The sequence below is a fragment of the Macaca thibetana genome, chromosome 18, assembly GCF_024542745.1.
Source record: "Macaca thibetana thibetana isolate TM-01 chromosome 18, ASM2454274v1, whole genome shotgun sequence".
Classification (NCBI taxonomy): domain Eukaryota; kingdom Metazoa; phylum Chordata; class Mammalia; order Primates; family Cercopithecidae; genus Macaca; species Macaca thibetana.
In genome coordinates, this window is record NC_065595.1 from 58,940,035 (window position 1) to 58,953,539 (window position 13,505).

The 13,505-nt window shown below is 45.7% G+C and overlaps 1 protein-coding gene across 4 annotated transcripts in view; it reads left to right on the forward strand.

Annotated features, from left to right (window-relative positions):
• The first annotated feature begins 719 nt into the window (after positions 1-719).
• Positions 720-13,505, forward strand: part of ABHD3 (abhydrolase domain containing 3, phospholipase) — a 47,023-nt gene continuing 34,237 nt past the window's right edge. For 3 of the 4 annotated variants that reach the window (XM_050767666.1, XM_050767665.1, XM_050767664.1), the window contains exons 1-3: positions 732-1,001; positions 1,736-1,899; positions 3,005-3,187. In XM_050767666.1, the coding sequence (XP_050623623.1) occupies positions 840-1,001; positions 1,736-1,899; positions 3,005-3,187 (509 nt within the window). In that variant the 5' untranslated portion in view covers positions 732-839. Of the gene's footprint in view, positions 1,002-1,735; positions 1,900-3,004; positions 3,188-13,505 lie in introns of all 4 variants that reach the window. The other variant, XM_050767663.1, reaches the window with a different exon arrangement.

The following is a 13,505-nucleotide window of genomic DNA, read 5'->3' on the forward strand; positions in this document are numbered from 1 at the left end:
ATCATATTGCCATAAATAAGCCTAGGAAACCCTACTTCATAAACGGTTCCTTGTCCCTACATTAGGTAATCGGTGTGAATTTCCGTAAGTCTCTAAATTCAAAGCATTAATGAACCACAAATAGGCTTTTAACAATTGAATCCCGGTTACTATTCTAGATCTTTTCATTTATTTTCAGAGACCACTTCTCATTTAAGTGGCACTTAGCAACTAAAAAGATTCACAGAGTGATTCAAAGTCGAGTATGATGTCCTCACTGTTGAACGTTCATAGAATATTTTTTCTCTTTCCATAGTCTTGAGGACCAACGCAAACGTCTAGGGGATGTGGGATTCTTATCTGCTAACATATCTTTGGCATTAACTCCCCAAATCTTTGAATGCAAGGCACACTTCCCTGGCACTCTAAACCTCTAGTTTAGGGACACCCGCCGCAGAGCGGAATCATTCAAGGTCACTGGGGCAGCAGGTGCGGGACCTTAACCTGCGCTGCCTGGCCCGTCTCCATCTCCGAAGTCGGCTCAGTTCTCCGCCCACTCTTGGGGGCTCAACGTCGCCGACCGCGACCTCGCTTGGAGACCCCGATCCGCCCGCCCTCCCGGTGGCCGGTCTTGGAACCGCGCTTCTGGAAGGTTCCTGAGTGGCTGGCAGTGGGGGCGGCTCCGGGAAGCCGGGGCGGAGCCGGCGGCGGTCGGAGCTTCAGGCTACGCCTCCCTGGGCCGCTCCGCCCCGCAGGAGACGCTGTAGTCGGCGGTAGGCGGTGGCGCCGCGCCTGCTCTCGCCCGCTCGCCGGCCGGCTCTCCTCCAGCCGCAGCACCGGCGGGCCGCGCTCCGGGGGTCATGCAGCGCCTGGCCATGGACCTGCGGATGTTGTCCCGGGAGCTCTCCCTCTACCTGGAGCACCAAGTCCGGGTGGGGTTCTTTGGCTCGGGGGTGGGCTTATCCCTCATTCTGGGCTTCAGCGTCGCTTATGCCTGCTACTACCTGAGCAGCATTGCCAAGGTGAGCCGGGGGTGGCGCAGGGCCGCGGGCTGCCGCCGGGAGCGAGGGTCGCAGGCGCAGTGCGAGGCTGTGCGGCCAGGGAAAGTCGGCAGCCCAGAGGACAGGCGGCGAGCTGCTCCTGAGCGGCCGCCAGGAGCGCGAGCGGGAAATCCGACAGTCCCCGCCCATTCGCCCGCTCCCTGGGGGGTCCCGGCCGGGCGGTCCTGGGAACGCAGCCTGGACCCTGCTGACCTCCGCGCTGCGGCGCTGCCGGGTCGCTGATGGCGAAGCCGGCGGCGCACTCGGGAATGCCGTGGCGCTTTTGAAAATGACTCCCGGCAGGGCATGGTTGCTCACGCCTGTAATCTCAGTACTTTGGGAGCCCAAGGCGGGTGGATCACTTGAGGCCAAGAGTTCGAGACCAGCCTGACCAAAACGGTGAAACCCCGTTAAAATTACAAAAAAATTAGCCCGGCGTGGTGTCGGACGCCTGCAATCCCAGCTACTCGGGAGGCTGAGGCAGGAGAATCCCCTGAACCCGGGAGGCGGAAGTAAAAACAAACAAACAGTTGCCTTCCCCTCGGGGCATTGGCGAAACCCCCGTTTCAGTCCTGTGTGAATTCTTTGCGTCAGCCCTCCAGAAAGAGATGTAATCGGAGGGAGCGCGCGCGCGAGCGACAAGTCTTTACCGGTTTCTGGTTTACGGTTGGCAGAAACTTTGCTCTGGGCCCTTCTCATACTGCTTTTCCCTTCAGAAACCCCAGTTAGTGACGGGGGGTGAGAGTTTCAGCCGCTTCCTTCAAGACCACTGTCCCGTGGTGACAGAAACGTACTACCCGACGGTCTGGTGCTGGGAGAGTCGAGGACAGACCCTGCTTAGACCTTTCATCACTTCGAAGCCCCCGGTGCAGTACAGGAAGTAAGTGAATTTCCGTTTTCAGTCATTTCTGCAAAATCACAGTTTTTTGTTTGTTTGTTTGTTTGCTTATTCCCAGTTCTTGGTTAATAGAATCTCTGCTTTAGGAAGTATATAGAACAGAAAGAGGGAATGAAAATGGAGGGTATGTCCCCGGCTCCACCCCCAGCTGCAGGAAAATACTCAGGTATTTGCCTCCTGGTCCCCGCCCTAACCCCCGACCTGATGTAAATAGTTTATTTTTAGGATGAGAGAAGTGTTTGGGGATTACTGTCTCGCAGTTTGTCATACATCTGTCAAAAAGACCCAGATCCTTTGATGATCTGCATTCATTCATTGATATGTAGCAGATACTGGGGTGGGGGTGGGGCGAGAAGGATGCCTCTTAATTTGGGTTTTGGGCCATTGATTGGTGTAAAATGACTTCCTATTGACAGGCAAATGGGATCTTGATGATAATAGCCCTTGATGTGTTAAAGATACGGTCCAGGATTTATCAGGAACCAGATTCAAATGGTGCCTGTTATTAATTTCCCTTAGTCATCTATCCTTCTGGAGTTTATTTTGTTGCCTGGAACTTGCACTGTTTGTTTGGGAAAATTCTGTAAGTTTATAAATACTGTGTGAGAAATACTTTAAATTATTTCAGAAGAAAATCTTGAAGTATACTATACAGTATACTGTTCTGTATTATTGACTGCATTATTGAGTCCAAAGAGCTAGAGCAGTGGTCAGAGATTAGATCAGCATTTTACTTATTCAGACTTCCCTGTCGCTTTAGTTGAGTGACCTCAATCAAACAAGGGTTGAATGCTGGGTGTTATAGAGCAGTGAGTAAGTATTCATTTATCTTAATAATTCGCAGTTCATCTTTATATACGACATTGTACGGAGGTTGCTGGAAATACTTGATGGTACTAATCTTCATAAAATCCTTCTAATGAAAGAAAATGATATGTAGATCGAGATATGAGTATGTGTTCATGAATGCTGGAAAAATGTTATTTTTCGATGACCAAATAATGTCATGTGTTTAGAATTAAAACAGAAACTTAAGACATGACTTAAAACATGTAAATAGTAATGTCTTCTGAATTTTTCCTTTCAGTGAACTTATTAAAACTGCAGATGGAGGACAGATTTCACTGGACTGGTTTGATAATGATAACAGTATGCGTTATATGGATGCCAGCACGAGACCTACTATCTTATTGTTGCCTGGCCTCACTGGAACAAGCAAGGAGTCATATATCCTTCATATGATCCATCTTAGTGAAGAATTAGGATACAGGTACCAGTAAAAGATTTCTTTTTTTTCACTTGATCCATTCCAAATGAAGTACAAATTATCTACATGTTTGTTTCGGAAATACTTAGTACTTCTTGCGTAGAAAAGCAGTCCCTTAAGTTATTATTTTTCTCTGCATTCTTTTTTTCCTTTTTTTTCAGGAAGAGGCATAACTGAATCATCTCACAGGGGATGTCACTTAGCATAGTAGGCACCCTGCAGATTTAGGCTGAATTAATGAATGAAATTAGACTCATCAGAGCATTGACTGAGCCCTGCCCCCCACCCCCACCCCAATGGAGAGAGTGTTATGGAGGGAGAACAGCAATTACAGACCCGTGAGAGAGTACACAGGGGCCCTCATGGCACATTCTGGGGCCTGGATTCACTAATCTTGTCGCCCTGGCTCAGCTCCCAAGTGCAAAAAATATTCAGAATCAGTTTGTAGATCATCCCTATTTATCAAAGATGATCTCTGCCTCTTCTGACCACCTAAGTTTGCAGGTGCACTTGGCTAGTCTCCAGTTGATGATGCCACAGCTTTTCTGAGTAATCATTATTAAGCTCAGTCACCAGGTACAATTTAATTTTTTGCAAGTGATTTAGCAACTTTAAGTTTCAAGTTCAGCTCTAGAATCTTAAAGTAGAGTCATTATAAAAGGTACTGCTTTTTTGTGCTGCAGACTTTTTTTTTTTAGCTGATGGTAATTATTGTAATGGAACACTCTGTGAGTTGTATTTAAAGCAGAGTTGTATTTTTTGTTAAACTTGAAACACTTGTGTGAAAAGCTGATGGTACGTTTACCTTAAAAAAATAATTTTAGGCTGGGCACAGTGGCTCATGCCTGTAATCCCAGCACTTTGGAAGGCCAAAGCCAGTGGATTGCTTGAGCCCAGGAGTTCAAGACCAGCCTGGGCAACATGGTGAGACCTAGTCTCTACAAAAATTAGCCGGGCATGGTGGCATGCACCTATAGTTCCAGCTACTGACAAGGCTGAGGTAGGACAATCAACTGGGCCCAGGAGGTAGAGCCTGCAATGAACTATGATCATGCCACTGGACTCCAGCCTGGATGACAGAGTGATAACTTGGGCAAAAAAAAAAAGAAAAGAAGAACATTTTGATGTTTGATATAAAGGGGAAAATTCCATAATAGCTAACTCAATTTTAACAAGTTAATTCTGGGCCGGGTGCGGTGGCTCAAGCCTGTAATCCCAGCACTTTGGGAGGCCGAGACGGGCGGATCACAAGGTCAGGAGATCAAGACCATCCTGGCTAACACGGTGAAACCCCGTCTCTACTAAAAAATACAAAAACTAGCCGGGCGAGGTGGCGGACGCCTGTAGTCCCAGCTACTCGGGAGGCTGAGGTAGGAGAATGGCGTGAACCCGGGAGGCGGAGCTTGCAGTGAGCTGAGATCCAGCCACTGCACTCCAGCCTGGGCGACAAAGCGAGACTCTGTCTCAACAAAAAAAAAAAAAAAACAAAAAAAAAAAAAAAGTTAATTCTGATCTTTTATAAATAATAGCCTATTTTGTCCATGAAGTAACATTCTCTCAAGAACTAGGATATGAAGTTCAAGAATTATATTCAAGAAATTGGCTTAGCAGTAGTAGGAATTCATCATCATTCCATGTTTAAGCACCATACAGTTAGATGTGAGGCTTGGTTCCTTTTTTTTTTGTGAGACCGCATCTGGCTCTGTTGCCTAGCATGGAGCGCAGTGGCATGATCATGGTTCACTGCAGTCTCTTACAGGCGTGAGTCAATGTTCCCGGCCTGGTTCCTTTTTTTTTTTTTTTTTTTTTTTTGGCTAAAAGTCATCCTCAGAAGGTACAGAAGATCATAAAGCCTTTTGTACATATTTAAATTACTGCTTCTAGATTTGGCCTGAGCTGTCTCCCAAGACTTAGAACTGCTTTTAAAAAACAATGTGGGCTGGGGGCTGTGGCTCACACCTGTGTAATAACAGCACTTTGGGAGGCCGAGGCGGGTGGATCACTTGAGGTCAGGAGTTCAAGACCAACTTGGCCAACATGGTGAAACCCCATCTCTACTAAAAACACAAAAATTAGCCAGGTGTGATGGCGGGCACCTGTAATCTCAGCTACTCAGGAGGCTGAGGCAGGAGAATTGCTTGAACCTGGGAGGCAGAGGGTGCAGTGAGCCGAGATCGTGCCACTGCACTCCAGCCTGGGCAACAAGAGCAAAACTCTGTCTCAAAAAAGATAAATAAATAATAAAAATAAAATAAAATAAAAATTGGGGCCCGGTATGGTGGCTCACACCTGTAATCCCAGCACTTTGGAAGGCTGAGGTGGGCTGATCACAAGGTCAGGAGTCCGAGACCAGTCTGACCAACATGGTGAAACCCTGTTTCTACTAAAAATACAAAAAAAATTAGCCAGGCATGGTGGTGCATGCTTATAATCCCAACTACTTGGGAGGCTGAGGCAGGAGAATTGCTTGAACTTGGGAGACAGAGGTTGCAGTGAGCCAAGATTGTGTCACTGCACTCCAGCCTGGGTGACAGAGTGAGACTCTGTCTCAAAAAAATAAATGAATAAATAAAACAATGTGGTTGAAACTCCAAGGACTGAGTCTCATAAAGCCCTGGAGTTGCCAGTGCACATACCTTTTGTCCGTTGCTTTTAAAGGTTGCCAGATTTTGGCCGGGTGCAGCGGCTCACGCCTGTAATCCCAGCACTTTGGGAGGCTGAGGCGTGTGGATCACAAGGTCAGGAGTTCGAGGCCAGCCTGGCCAACATAGTGAAACCCCATCTGTACTAAAAATACAAAAATTAGCCAGACATGGTGGCGCATGCCTGTAGTCCCAGCTACTCAGGAGGCTGAGGGAGAATCGCTTGAACCCGGGAGGCGGAGGTTGCGGTGAGCCAAGATTGCGCAATTGCACTCCAGCCTGGGCAACAGGAGCGAAACTCTGTCTCAAAAAAATTTTTTTAAATTACAAAAGCAGAAACTGCAGGGCCTCTTGAGACCCAGGCTGAGAACTCCCACAGTGCTACTGGTCAAAGCAAGTCACATGGTCAGCCCAGAGTCAACGAGTAGGGAAATAGACTCTGCCTCTTGAAAGGAAGAGCTTCAAAATGTTTTTGCAACCACCACAGAAAGCCAGGCAGTTTTAAAGACCGCTAAGAATAAAAATAGATCTGGAAGTTTGGCACAAGGCTGAGTTGAGTCTTTAGGTACCAAAATGATCTAAGTCATTGGTACTGTAGCATGGGATCTAGCAGATAACAAGGCTTATGAAAAGCTGTGTAATATGAAGGAATGTGCTTGGGCTTTGGAGTCAAGCTGGATTCAGATGTTGGAACTGCCACTTTCTAAGGGACCCTGGACAGTTAATTTAACATTCCTCATCACAGTATTCTCACCTACTTCACAGGGTTGTTAGAATGTGTAAAGTAGGCAGGGTGCAGGGGCCCATGCCTGTAATCCCAGCAGTTTGCGAGGCTGCGATGGGTGGATAGCTTGAGGTTAGGAGTTCGAAACCAGCCTGGTCAACATGGTGAAACTCCATTTACCAGGCATAGTGGCATGCACATGTAATCGCAGCTACTCAGGAATCTAAGACACAAGAGTCACTTGAACTTGGGGAGTGGAGGTTGCAGTGAGCTGAGATTGTGCCACTGCACTCCAGCTTGGGAGACAAAGCAAGACTCCATCTCAAAAAAAAAATAAGTGTAAAGTACTTGGTGGGGTGCCCTGCACAAAGTGGGTCTTTAGAAAATGTTTATGTCATCCAGGTGCAGTGGCTCACGTCTGTAATCCCAGCAGTCTGGGAGGCCAAGGTGGGTGGATCACCTGAGGTCAGAAGTTAGAGACCAGCCTGACCCACATGGCGAAACCCATCTCTACTAAAAATACAAAGAAAAATTAGCTGGGTGTGGTGGTGGGCACCTGTAATCCCAGCTACTTGGGAGGCTGAGGCAGAAGAACTGCTTGAACCTGGGAGGCGGAGGTTACAATGGGCCCAGATGGTTGAACCCGGGAGATGGAGGTTGCAGTGAACTACTACTACACTCCAGCTTGGGTGACAGAGCAAGACTCTGTCTTAAAAAAGAAAACGTTTATGTCTTCCTTCTCTCATCTTCTATTCCCTGGCCAGGGTAGAAAATGTTTTATAGGCTGGGTGCAGTGGCTTATGCCTATAATCCCAGCACTTTGGGAGGCCGAGGTGGGCAGATCCCCTCTGGTCAGGAGTTCAAGACCAGCCTGGCCAACATGGTGAAACCCCGTCTCTACTAAAACTACAAAAAATTAGCTGGATGTGGTGGCGGGTGCCTGTAATCCCAGCTACTCGGGAGGCTGAGGCAGGATAATCGCTTGAACCCGGAGGCGGAGGTTGCAGTGAGCTGAGATCGCACCATTGCACTCCAGGCTGGGAGACAGAGCGAAACTCCGTCTCAAAAAAAAAAAGAAAATATTTTATAATTCAAAAGAACGAGTACAAGCAAATCTACCTCTTGGGATACAGAAACATGTAGTTTCCTTGTGGGAGTACATAGATGTTACCATGTCTGCTATACATGAGTGTTTCAGTATCTTCAGTATGAATGTCCCTGAAGCACAGGGAGCACTTGCCATCCTGTCCCAGTTACTATCTTGTGTAGAGGTTGAAGGTTTAGGGAGAGTCATGAAGTATGTCAGGTCACCAGGGAACTGTCAATTATTTACTGATGAGATATGAGATATGATATATGATTTAGACATTGGAGAGAACCTAACTCCCAGCATATGGTCAAAGGAGACATAGTGGTTTATTGTTGATGTTAAACCATTGCTTTTTTCCCTCTACCTGAAAACTGACAAAAACAAAGTACTTTTCTGTTAAGGTTCTTTAATTCAAACTTCAGGATGGATGGGTTAGAAACTAGGCTTAAGTTTGTTTAAGATAATTGTGAGCAAAGGCTTTACTGTGTAAGTTAAAGGTAAATAGAATGAAGCTAGGCCTGGTGGCTCAGGCCTGTAATCCCAGCACCCTGGGAAGCCGAGGCAGGTGGATCACTTGAGGTCAGGAGTTTGAGACAAGCCTGGCCAACATGGCAAAACCTTGTCTCTACTAAAAATACAAAAAATTAGCCAGGCATCATGGCATGCGCCTGTAATTGCAGCTGCCTCAGAGGCTGAGGCAGGAGAATCACTTGAACCCGGGAGGTGGAGGTTGCAGTGAACCGAGATCACACCACTGTACTCCAGCTTGGGCAAGAGTGAAACTCTGTCTCAATTTTTTAAAAAAGGGTAAATACGCTGGGCATGTTAGCTCACGCCTATAATCCCAGCACTTCAGGAGTCCGAGGAGGGTTGATCACAAGGTCAGGAGTTCGAGACCAGCCTGGCCAATATGGTGACACCTGTCTCCACTAAAATACAAAAATTAGCCAGGCGTGGTGGCGCATGCCTGTGGTCCCAGCTACTCGGGAGGGTGAGGCAGAAGAATCACTTGAACCCGGGTTGCAGAGGTTGCAGTGAGCTGAGATCGCGCCATTCCACTCCAGCCAGGGATCTTTACTATTTTTCAAGTCCTAACGCAAGATCTATCTACCTTTTATGAAGCCTTTCTTAATCAATTTTGCCCATCCTGACCTCATAGGGTTTTATTGTCTATACTACTTCTTGGACATTGAATCTTATACTGTCTTGTTTTATTACTTTGGTTGTAGTCATTCAACTGAAAATATGGTGCATATCTTTTCAATCTAACTAGATTGTACCCTCCTTGAGGCCAGGAACCTTATGTTGATATTTTGTTTCTCTACTACAGGCTCTAACGCAATCTTCAGTAAATATTATTGAATGAATAAATGAGTTATTCCAATGTTAATATTCATGTAAAGTTCTTAGAACGTGATCTGGCGCATAGTAAACACTAGTAAACACTATCTGTTGTTATAGATAATAAATATATAGAAAATAAATAAATACATAAAAATTATAATTTATTACCTGAAATCAGAATCATATGACTAGCTGATCCCTGAATGTTCCTCTCATTCTACGCTTTGCTGATTATCATTTCTATTGTTACACTCAAAGATTTGGGGAATCTTAGAACTGAAATGTTTCAGATTGCCTGATAAAATTACAGATACGGAAACTAGGCCTAGACAGGTACTGAAAACCCATGTAAGTTTCGTTGCTTTTCTTAGGTGCCCAAGCTCAGAGTCTGCTACTTTTTTTGTTGTTTTTGTTCTTTGAGACAGGCTCTCCTTCTGTCACCCAGGCCGGAGTGCAATGGTGTGATCACAGCACCGCAACCTTGACCTCCAGGGTTCAAGCCTGAGCAGATTTGAGGCTCTCTGGTCCATCTCACTGTGACAGTGGTTCTCATCCTAGGGGCAGTTTTTCCCCCAGGGAACATTTGGCAATGTCTGGAGACATTTTTGGTTGTTATGCCTGGGGCATGTGCTACTGGCATCTAGTTGGTAGAGGCCAGAGATGCTGCTGAGTATCCTATAATGCACAGGACAGCACTGCTACAAATAATTATTTGGGCCAAAATGTCCATAGTACTAAAGACTGAGAAACTCTGTGCTATAGGTAGTCTTTTCCTTTTATTTAACCTTCATTAGAGGGCAGCCACCTGCTTCCCTGGTTAATGGGTTATCTTGTCACAGAAAGTTCTTCTTACCAGATTTGTTCTTTATTTGATATTTCTTTTCTTTATATTTTGAGGAAAAAATTTATATAGTTCAAATATGTAGGAAAAATAAGCTTTGCAGAACAATTTCTCTCATATACATGCCCTTTAGAATTGTTTGAGGTAACTGTAAAAATTAATTGGAGATAGCTGTTACAGAAGCTTAACAGAGGTAGCCAGGTGTGGTAGCTCACGCCTGTAATCCCAGCACTTTGGGAGGCCAAGGCAGGTGGATCATGACATCAGGAGATCAAGACCATCCTGGCTAACACGATGAAACCCCGTCTCTACTAAAAAATACAAAAAAGCAGCTGGATGTGGTGGCGGGCACCTGTAGTCCCAGCTACTCGGGAGGCTGAGGCAGGAGAATGGCTTGAACCCGGGAGGCGGAGCTTGCAGTGAGCTGAGATTGCGCCACTGCACTCCAGCCGGAGTGACAGAGCAAGACTCTGTCTCAAAAACAAAACAAAAACATACATGTGCATGTGTCTTTATAGCAGCATGATTTATAATCCTTTGGGTATATACCCAGTAATGGGATGGCTGGGTCAAATGGTATTTCTAGTTCTAGATCCATTCATAATAGCAAAGACTTGGAACCAACCCAAATGTCCATCAGTGACAGACTGGATTAAGAAAATGTGGCACATATACACCATGGAATACTATGCAGCCATAAAAAAGGATGAGTTCATGTCCTTTGTAGGGACATGGATGCAGCTGGAAACCATCATTCTCAGCAAACTATCGCAAGAACAGAAAACCAAACACCGTGTGTTCTCACTCATAGGTGGGAATTGAACAATGAGATCACTTGGACACAGGAAGGGGAACATCACATACCGGGGCCTGTTGTGGGGTTGGGGGAGGGGCGAAGGATAGCATTAGGAGATATACCTAATGTAAATGATGAGTTAATGGGTGCAGCACACCAACATGGCACATGTATACATACGTAACAAACCTGTGTTGTGCACATGTACCCTAGAACATAAAGTATAATAAAATAAAAAATAAAATAAAAACAACAACAACAAAAAAAACAACAAAAAAACAGAGGCTGGGCACAGTGGCTCATACCTGTAATCCCAGAACTTTAGGAGGCTGAGACAGGAGGATTGTTTTGAGCTCACGAGTTCGAGACCAGCCTGGGCAACATAGGGAGACCCCATCTCTACAAAAAAATTTAAAAATTAGCCAGGCATGGTGGCGTGCGCCTGTAGTCCTAGCTACTCAGGAAGCTGAGAATCACATGAACCTAGGAGGTTGAGGCTGCAGTGAGCCATGATTGTGCCACTGCACTCCAGCCTGGACAACAGTGAGACCTTATCTCTAAAGAAAAAAAAGAAGAAGAGATTAACGGACCTCTCAGTGCCTTAGGAATAGTACTTTGACAGCCAACTCTTTTAGCTCAGTGTTCCCTGATGACTGTCAGGGTAGCAGAGGGGTTAAATGACAAGAGCTGGTTGCTCATTCCCAGCTGGAGTGGGAGAAAGGGCAGAATGGCAGCCTTCTTTCTAAAAGCTGTCCTCTGTAGCTGCTTTGCTCCCTCATTCTTCCTTATCTCGCTGCCCCATGTCCGAGGCTTGAAGTATACAATGATGACTGCTACTGATTGAACATTGTTAGGAACAAAGCCCTATGGAGTGGTCAGTACAATTCCTCCTCTAGCAAGAGCTACCAGAACTATGATCCACTTTCCAAAGTTGCCTGAAGGAAAACGCAAATATCCCAGTCTGCAGTTTAGAAGAAAATCCCAGATGTGTAGGCTGCTTTTTCATGAGTTTGCGGATCATCTTTTTCTTTCCCCTCACTAGTGCTCTTGCCTTCTCTCACTGGCAGTCACATGATGACATCTTGCTCCAGAAGCCATTTTAATCCTTATTTAATGTTTGTACTCTAAAGTGATTCTTTTCTGAATGACTGGGAGCTTCAAGTTTCAAGGTCATAATTAACTTTAGCACTGGTTCCTGTGTGATTTAGGTGCTTATGCAAGTAAATACAAATGGCCAACTGAAATTTTATTTATATCAAGACATCTTGCCATTGTTTTTAACAAGAAAAGATAAAGGAGTCACTGAGCCTACTCTGACTTTTCTGAATGTATTTATAGTTTATTTAAGATTTCTCTGGCCGGGCGTGGTGATGCATGCCTATAATCCCAGCAATTGGGAGGCCAAGACAGGAGGATCGCTTGAGCCCAGGAGTTAGAGACCAACCTGGGCAACGTGGTGAGATCCTGTTTTTACAAGTAACTTTTAACAATCACCCAGGCTGGCTGGGCACGGTGGCTCACGCCTGTAATCCCAACCCTTTGGGAGGCCGAGGGGAGACAGATCACTTGAGATTAGGAGTTCTAGAACAACCTGGCTAACATGGTGAAATCCCATCTCTACTAAAAGTACAAAAATTAGCTGGGCGTGGTGGCACACGCCTGTAATCCCAGCTACTCCGGAGGCTGAGGCAGGAGAATCACTTGAATCTGGGAGATGGAGGTTGCAATGAGCCAAGATCATGCCACTGCACTCCAGCCTGGGTGACAGAGTGAGACTCTGTCTCAAAAAAAGAAAAAAAAAGAAAAAAATTAACTGGGCCATGGTGGTGTGCACCTGTGGTCCCAGCTACTCAGCAAGCTGAGGCAGGAGGATTGCCTGAGCATGAGAGGCTGAGGCTGCAGTGATCTGTGACTGCGCCACTGCACTCCAGCCTGAGTGACAGAGTGAGACCATGTCTCAAAAAAAAAAAAAAAGATTTCTCTTAGGTGAGTCAGTAAAATGTAGTATTTCTAGCTTTCGATCAAATAGGATTTCTGAGGTTTCTAAACATTTCTCTTCTTTCAACTGGGCCTAATAAAATTTTCTATATGACTTTTCAGTTGCAAGAAAATTCCTTTGCAAGAACATAGCCTGCATACCACATTAAATGAAGGTGGTGTGCCTTGAGATCTAACCTTCCTGAGAAGAGAGTCAGAGTTGTGTATGTTCTATACAGCAGTCGGTTCATCGGTGCTTAGAACTTATACAGTGCTCAGCAGTACCCTGCAAGAAGAGATTTGGAATCTCAGATGGCCTTGATTGGTTGGATAGGTAATCAGACAAAAACAAAATGAATTTTAATTGTTATGAATATAGACCCACTAAATCAGTGAGAACCTGTGTAAACACAAATCAGGATTTTGTCTAAGGATGGTAAAAATACATATCTGGGGCTGTGGCTGCCTGAAAGTTAAATGAGAGTTAAATATTTTAAATACTAAATAACTTTTGAAACCAGCATGACACTACAACTACCATTTTTTTTTTTTTTTTTTTTTTTTGAGACTGAGTCTGGCTCTGTCGCCCAGGCTGGAGTGCAGTGGCGGGATCTCAGCTCACTGCAAGCTCCGCCTCCCGGGTTCACGCCATTCTCCTGCCTCAGCCTCCCGAGTAGCTGGGACCACAGGCGCTCGCCACTTCGCCCTGCTAGTTTTTTGTATTTTTTAGTAGAGATGGGGTTTCACCATGTTAGCCAGGATGGTCTCGATCTCCTGACCTCGTGATCCGCCCGTCTCGGCCTCCCAAAGTGCTGGGATTACAGGCTTGAGCCACCGCGCCCGGCCACAACTACCATTATTACTAATAGCTAACTTTCAGTGAGTACTTACTTCAGCCAACATTGAC